We start from the raw sequence: 8,681 nt of genomic DNA on the forward strand, positions 1-8,681 counted from the left end.
ATTAACTCCAGCTGCACTTCCTGGAGGAAACAGGAACAGACAGTAATGTAGGATGAAAAGAAGGTGAAAGTTTTGTTGTGTTGTGTTGTAGTGAAGTCGTGGCTGAGGATCTGAGACACAAACTCAGCACTGTGTCGTCCGTTTCTTCTCCGTCCCTCAGTCCTCCAGGATCCCAGAATTCCCAGCGCTCCACCAAGAGACCAGCAGAGGGCAGCGCTGAGAGCAGGAGAAGGAAAAACAGACGAGTGTCTACAGCAGCGTCTTCTTCTCTTCCCTACAGCCCTAATTCCTCCTTCTCTTCTCCAGCACAGGAAGTTGGCAATATAGACTTGCTGTTCAGCTCTTCAGCGTTTTGCCCATTTTACACCTCCCCCTCTCAGAACTTCCAGTGGCCCAACTTTGACTCCACCCCACTGACTCCGCCCCCATTCTGTTACCCTTCCGAGGTCAGTGTTCCCGATGACCATGCAGAACTTCCTGGCAGCTTGTCAGACAGTTTCCTGTACCTGGAGGACTTCAATTCATTTCCTTCATCAGCAACAGGAAATGATAGAACATTCAATGCCCCAGAGGATTATGGGTGGTCAAGTCTGCAGACTCCGCCGCCACCTCCTCTACATTACAGTGAGATGGAGCAGGTTGAGATCAGTGTCCTTGCTCAGCAGATCTCCTCTCTGGCCAGCAGCTTTGATTCGTACTGTACTAAAAGCTCCGTCCATCGATCTGACCTCGCCCCTGGTTTGCAGTTTTGTGACCCTGAGGCCTTCCTGTTGGATGAGGAAGTGATTGACAGTGTAATGCAGGTTCCCAGGGCTACACTGGAGGTTCAGGCTCTTGAGGCTCTGCTGGATTTAGAAAGGTGCTCAGAGGAACAACAACATGAGTTCAGCCTTTATTCACACACACAGCAAGGTAAAAACACACACACACCTTCACACACACATACATACACACAAATACACACACATGAGCTCACACACATACACATAAACACACACACGTTAGAATGTTGTTAACATGTTAATGTGATGTGTAGTAAAATAATAATAATAATAATAATGTTTTGTGTGTGTATGTTTCAGATGGGTTTAGTGATGAATCCCTGTATTAAAGTGGAATATGTCTTTGACTCCGCCCCATGTCTGGGACTCCACTGACCAGGTACCTTGCCACGTTGTCATGGAGACCAGCCGCTGTCTTTCCTCACTGTTGCCATCAGAATGGGCTTCCTGTGTTTTCAATAATCAATGATCAGTAATCAATAATGAAACTGTTATTAATAATGAGTATTACTATCTCTGACATCATCACTTGTTTACTCTAATTACACACAGCTTTTATTTTAAATATAATCTTCATTATAATATTATAATCTTTTTGGCGTGTGTGTGTGTGTGTTTAACTGAATTATTATACACACTGTTCTAAACTATTGTTATTGTAAATAGATTACAGTCTTGTTTTATTTTTGTAATATTAATAAAGTTAAAACTGCAAAACGAAACAGTTTGTGTCTAATTTAAGCTGACTCATCAACAACAACAACAACAACAATAATAATAATAATAATATGTAAATAGTAAATCAAGAGGATGGAATATTATCTCCATGACATTCTGTGAAATCTTCAGCTTCCCTCTGAGCCTCACTTTGAGGTGTGAATATTAATGAGCGTGAAGGTGTTTGTTTCTCACTGAGACACAGTCATTGAAAACTTCACCTGTACTTTTGAGATGGTTTCTGTAGAGTCTGAAACCTGAACTCTTTAGTTTCAGGTATTTTTGCTGACAGTCTGGTTACTGGAAGGAGAAACTCATAAGCTAACTGACTTATTAATCAGCAGATTTATTTTGGAACAGGACAGAGAGGACACAGGACATTCAAACACTAATTGAGAGGGAATTCAGAGTGAAATAAGGTTTGAGACAACATATTCCAGTTTACTCTGGTACTGCCCCCCTCACTGTTTACTCTGGTACTGCCCTCACTCAGTTTACTCTGGTACCCCCCCTCACTGTTTACTCTGGTACCCCCCCCCCCCCCCCCAGTTTACTCTGGTACTGCCCCCCCCTCACTGTTTACTCTGGTACTGCCCCCTCACTGTTTATTCTGGTACTCCTCCCTCACTGTTTACTCTGGTACCCCCCCCCCCCGCCCCCCCTCCCCCAGTTTACTCTGGTACCCCCCCTCACTGTTTACTCTGGTACCCCCCCCCCCCCTCAGTTTACTCTGGTACCCCCCCCCTCAGTTTACTCTGGTACCCCCCTCTCACTGTTTACTCTGGTACCCCCCCCCCTCAGTTTACTCTGGTACTCCTCCCTCACTGTTTACTCTGGTACCCCCCCCCCCCCCCCCCAGTTTACTCTGGTACTGCCCCTCCTCACTGTTTATTCTGGTACTCCTCCCTCACTGTTTACTCTGGTACCCCCCCTCACTGTTTACTCTGGTACTCCTCCCTCACTGTTTACTCTGGTACCCCTCCTCACTGTTTACTCTGGTACTCCTCCCTCACTGTTTACTCTGGTACCCCCCTCACTGTTTACTCTGGTACCCCTCCTCACTGTTTACTCTGGTACCCCCCCTCTCACTGTTTACTCTGGCTACCCCCTCTCAGTTTACTCTGGTACTCCTCCCTCACTGTTTACTCGGGTACCCCTCCCTCAATGTTTACTCTGGTACCCCTCCCTCACTGTTTACTCTGGTACCCCTCCTCACTGTTTACTCTGGTACCCCCCTCACTGTTTACTCTGGTACCCCCCCTCACTGTTTACTCTGGTACCCTCCTCACTGTTTACTCTGGTACCCCCCCCTCTCACTGTTTACTCTGGCTACCCCCTCTCAGTTTACTCTGGTACCCCTCCCTCACTGTTTACTCTGGTACCCCCCCTCACTGTTTACTCTGGTACTCCTCCCTCACTGTTTACTCTGGTACCCCTCCTCACTGTTTACTCTGGTACCCCCCCTCACTGTTTACTCTGGTACCCTCCTCACTGTTTACTCTGGTACCCCCCTCACTGTTTACTCTGGTACCCCTCCCTCACTGTTTACTCTGGTACTCCTCCCTCACTGTTTACTCTGGTACCGTCCCCCCTCACTGTTTACTCTGGTACCCCCCCCTCTCACTGTTTACTCCGGTACCCCCCCCCCCCCTCAGTTTACTCTGGTACTGCCCCCCCCTCACTGTTTACTCTGGTACTCCTCCCTCACTGTTTACTCTGGTACCCCGCCCGGTTTACTTTGGTACTCCTCCCTCACTGTTTATTCTGGTACTCCTCCCTCACTGTTTACTCTGGTACTCCTCCCTCACTGTTTACTCTGGTACCCCCCTCACTGTTTACTCTGGTACCGCCTCCCCTCACTGTTTACTCTGGTACCCCTCCCTCACTGTTTACTCTGGTACCCCTCCTCACTGTTTACTCTGGTACCCCCCCCTCACTGTTTACTCTGGTACCGCCTCCCCTCACTGTTTACTCTGGTACCCTCCCTCACTGTTTACTCTGGTACCCCCCCTCACTGTTTACTCTGGTACCCCTCCCTCACTGTTTACTCTGGTACCCTCCCTCACTGTTTACTCTGGTACCCCTCCCTCACTGTTTACTCTGGTACCCCTCCCTCACTGTTTACTCTGGTACCCCCCTCACTGTTTACTCTGGTACCGCCTCCCCTCACTGTTTACTCTGGTACCCCTCCCTCACTGTTTACTCTGGTACCCCTCCTCACTGTTTACTCTGGTACCCCCCCTCACTGTTTATTCTGGTACCGCCTCCCCTCACTGTTTACTCTGGTACCCCTCCTCACTGTTTACTCTGGTACCCTCCCTCACTGTTTACTCTGGTACCGCCTCCCCTCACTGTTTACTCTGGTACCCCTCCTCACTGTTTACTCTGGTACCCCCCCTCACTGTTTACTCTGGTACCGCCTCCCCTCACTGTTTACTCTGGTACCATCCCCCCTCAGTGTTTACTCTGGTACCCCTCCTCACTGTTTACTCTGGTACCATCCCCCCTCACTGTTTACTCTGGTACTCCTCCGACACTGTTTACTCTGGTACCCCCCCCTCACTGTTTACTCTGGTATCGCCTCCCCTCACTGTTTACGCTGGTACTCCTCCCTCACTGTTTACTCTGGTACCCTCCCTCACTGTTTACTCTGGTACCGCCTCCCCTCACTGTTTACTCTGGTACCCCTCCTCACTGTTTACTCTGGTACCCCCCCCTCACTGTTTACTCTGGTACCCGCCTCCCCTCACTGTTTACTCTGGTACCATCCCCCCTCAGTGTTTACTCTGGTACCCCTCCTCACTGTTTACTCTGGTACCATCCCCCCTCAGTGTTTACTCTGGTACTCCTCCGACACTGTTTACTCTGGTACCCCCCCCCCTCACTGTTTACTCTGGTATCGCCTCCCCTCACTGTTTACGCTGGTACTCCTCCCTCACTGTTTATTCTGGTACTCCTCCCTCACTGTTTACTCTGGTACCCCCCCTCACTGTTTACTCTGGTACCCGCCTCCCCTCACTGTTTACTCTGGTACCCCTCCTTCACTGTTTACTCTGGTACCCCTCCTCACTGTTTACTCTGGTACCCCCCCCTCACTGTTTACTCTGGTACCGCCTCCCCTCACTGTTTACTCTGGTACTCCTCCTCACTGTTTACTCTGGTACCCCTCCTCACTGTTTATTCTGATAACCCCCCCCCCCCCACTGTTTACTCTGGTACCGCCTCCCCTCACTATTTACTCTGGTACTGCCCTCTGACTGTTTACTCTGGTACCCCCCCTCACTGTAAACAAATGCAACATTTTTCTGTGTGTTCTATCAAAACGTGCAGGTCAGGTGGCAGTGTCTCGGACCAGCAGGAAGCGAACAAGTATCACTAAAGAGCATGTGGAGCTTCTGCATGCAACATTTGAGACAGAACCATACCCTGGCATCACACTACGTGAGAAACTGACACACACACCCACACCTTCGATTCCAACAGTATAATAACTCTCTAGTAACATTGATTTCTTCCCAGTTTGTGTTGTTGCAGGTTTGGTTTCAGAACAGATAAGCTCACACACCAAAGTGTAAGGGCACTAAGAAGGCTGCATTGCAGAGCCAGTGTGATTATAGCGCCACACACAGTTCAACAGTGAACACAAACTCTGCTACAGAGAAGAGAATGAAGTTTGAACACACAGCCACTGATATCATTAACAACCACCACTACTGACATTAACAACCACCACTACTGACATTAACAACCACCACTGATAACATTAACAACCACCACTACTGACATTAATAACCACCACTACTGACATTAACAACCACCACTACTGACATTAACAACCACCACTGATAACATTAACCACCACTACTGACATTAACAGCCACCACTACTGACATTAATAACCACCACTACTGACATTAACAGCCACCACTACTGACATTAATAGCCACCACTGATAACATTAACAACCACCACTACTGACAATAACAACCACCACTACTGACATTAACAACCACCACTGATAACATTAATAACCACCACTACTGACATTAACAACCACCACTACTGACATTAAGAGCCACCACTACTGACATTAATAACCACCACTACTGACAATAACAACCACCACTACTGACATTAATAACCACCACTACTGACATTAACAACCACCACTACTGACATTAACAGCCACCACTACTGACATTAACAGCCACCACTACTGACATTAACAGCCACCACTACTATCAATAACAACCACCACTACTGACATTAACAACCACCACTACTGACATTAATAACCACCACTGATAACATTAATAACCACCACTACTATCAATAACAACCACCACTACTGACATTAACAGCCACCACTACTGACATTAACAGCCACCACTACTGACATTAACAACCACCACTACTGACATTAACAGCCACCACTACTGACATTAACAACCACCACTGATAACATTAACAACCACCACTGATAACATTAATAACCACCTCTACTGACATTAATAACCACCACTACTGACAATAACAACCACCACTGATAACATTAATAACCACCACTACTGACAATAACAACCACCACTGATAACATTAATAACCACCACTACTGACATTAATAACCACCACTACTGACAATAACAACCACCACTACTGACATTAACAGCCACCACTACTGACATTAACAACCACCACTACTGACATTAACAGCCACCACTACTGACATTAACAGCCACCACTACTGACATTAACAGCCACCACTACTGACAATAACAACCACCACTACTGACATTAACAGCCACCACTACTGACATTAACAGCCACCACTACTGACATTAACAGCCACCACTACTGACATTAACAACCAACACTGATAACATTAATAACCACTACTATCAATAACAACCACCACTACTGACATTAACAACCACCACTACTGACATTAATAACCACCACTACTGACATTAACAGCCACCACTACTGACATTAACAACCACCACTGATAACATTAATAACCACCACTACTATCAATAACAACCACCACTACTGACATTAACAGTCACCACTACTGACATTAACAGCCACAACTACTGACATTAACAGCCACCACTACTGACATTAACAACCACCACTACTGACATTAACAGCCACCACTACTGACATTAACAACCACCACTGATAACATTAATAACCACCACTACTGACATTAATAACCACCACTACTGACAATAACAACCACCACTGATAACATTAATAACCACCACTACTGACAATAACAACCACCACTGATAACATTAACAACCACCACTACTGACATTAATAACCACCACTACTGACAATAACAACCACCACTACTGACAATAACAACCACCACTACTGACATTAACAGCCACCACTACTGACATTAATAACCACCACTTCTGACATTAACAGCCACCACTACTGACAATAACAACCACCACTACTGACATTAACAGTCACCACTACTGACATTAACAGCCACCACTACTGACATTAATAACCACCACTACTGACATTAACAACCACCACTGATAACATTAATAACCACCACTACTGACATTAACAACCACCACTGATAACATTAACAACCACCCCTACTGACATTAACAGCCACCACTACTATCAATAACAACCACCACTACTGACATTAATAACCACCACTGACATTAACAACCACCATTGATAACATTAATAACCACCACTACTGACACTAACAGCCACCACCACTGACATTAACAACCACCACTGATAACATTAATAACCACCACTACTGACATTAACAGCCACCACTACTGGCAATAACAACCACCACTGATAACATTAATAACCACCTCTACTGACATTAACAGCCACCATTACTGACATTAATAACCACCACTACTGACATTAACAACCACCACTACTGGCAATAACAACCACCACTGATAACATTAATAACCACCACTACTGACAATAACAACCACCACTACTGACATTAACAACCACCACTGATAACATTAACAACCACCACTGATAACATTAATAACCACCTCTACTGACATTAATAACCACCACTACTGACAATAACAACCACCACTGATAACATTAATAACCACCACTACTGACAATAACAACCACCACTGATAACATTAATAACCACCACTACTGACATTAATAACCACCACTACTGACATTAATAACCACCACTACTGACAATAACAACCACCACTACTGACAATAACAACCACCACTACTGACATTAACAGCCACCACTACTGACATTAACAGCCACCATTACTGACATTAACAGCCACCACTACTATCAATAACAACCACCACTGATAACATTAATAACCACCACTACTGACATTAACAGCCACCACTACTATCAATAACAACCACCACTACTGACATTAATAACCACCACTGACATTAACAACCACCACTACTGACATTAACAACCACCACTGATAACTCTTTCTCAGGCACTGCAGATCTGTTGTCGTTTAAAAGCTACTGAAGAGCTCTTTCTAACTGTTAGAACGTGGTTGTGCAGCTGTATGTCTGCACCGCGTGCCGGTCGCTGTGATTTGGAGCCATCAGGCCCAGCACACTCTCTAAACATGGATTTTATCTCTATGGGTTGCACAGACTGGGACTTGTGGTGTTCAAACACTGCAGTTGCCTTAGATGCATAATTAATAGAATACTAATTCCCGCAATGTGAATCGAACATTCCCACGATCATCATCATAGAGTCAGTAAAGTAGCGTGTGCTCATGGAGGCTGTTCGGGTTTCTCTGTTCCCTGCTGGCTGGAGACACTAAATAAAGCCTTACAGCCTACGTGTACAATAGGTTACATGCAGCCTATTAAAGAACACACACACACACACATTTATTACAGTTAACGTTTACTCCAGCTCTAGTTCCAGGAGTCCGTGCGGTTTTAACTGTAAAACATCAGGATTCTGAGTGAGTGAGATTATTAACACAGCTTTCTTACACACACACAAACACACACACACACACACACACACAAGCTCGCGCGGTGACATTGAGCGCTCTCGTTTTTTTCCTGTTTCCAAAACTACAGTCTTTGTCTAAATTCTGACGGAAACCGGTTTAATTCCTCCGAGCGCGCGGGATTGCGTTTCGTTTGAATCGGATTCCAAAGCAG

General features: G+C 45.7%; 1 protein-coding gene across 3 annotated transcripts in view; it reads left to right on the forward strand.

Annotated features, from left to right (window-relative positions):
- Window positions 1–1,504, forward strand: part of npas4l (neuronal PAS domain protein 4 like) — a 5,291-nt gene extending 3,787 nt beyond the window's left edge. For 2 of the 3 annotated variants that reach the window (XM_053232319.1, XM_053232320.1), the window contains exons 9-10: window positions 92–912; window positions 1,083–1,504. In XM_053232319.1, the coding sequence (XP_053088294.1) occupies window positions 92–912; window positions 1,083–1,111 (850 nt within the window). In that variant the 3' untranslated portion in view covers window positions 1,112–1,504. The remainder of the gene's footprint in view (window positions 1–91; window positions 913–1,082) is intronic. The other variant, XM_053232321.1, reaches the window with a different exon arrangement.
- The last annotated feature ends 7,177 nt before the right edge of the window (window positions 1,505–8,681 follow it).

Source organism: Pangasianodon hypophthalmus, chromosome 3 (genome assembly GCF_027358585.1).
Source record: "Pangasianodon hypophthalmus isolate fPanHyp1 chromosome 3, fPanHyp1.pri, whole genome shotgun sequence".
Classification (NCBI taxonomy): domain Eukaryota; kingdom Metazoa; phylum Chordata; class Actinopteri; order Siluriformes; family Pangasiidae; genus Pangasianodon; species Pangasianodon hypophthalmus.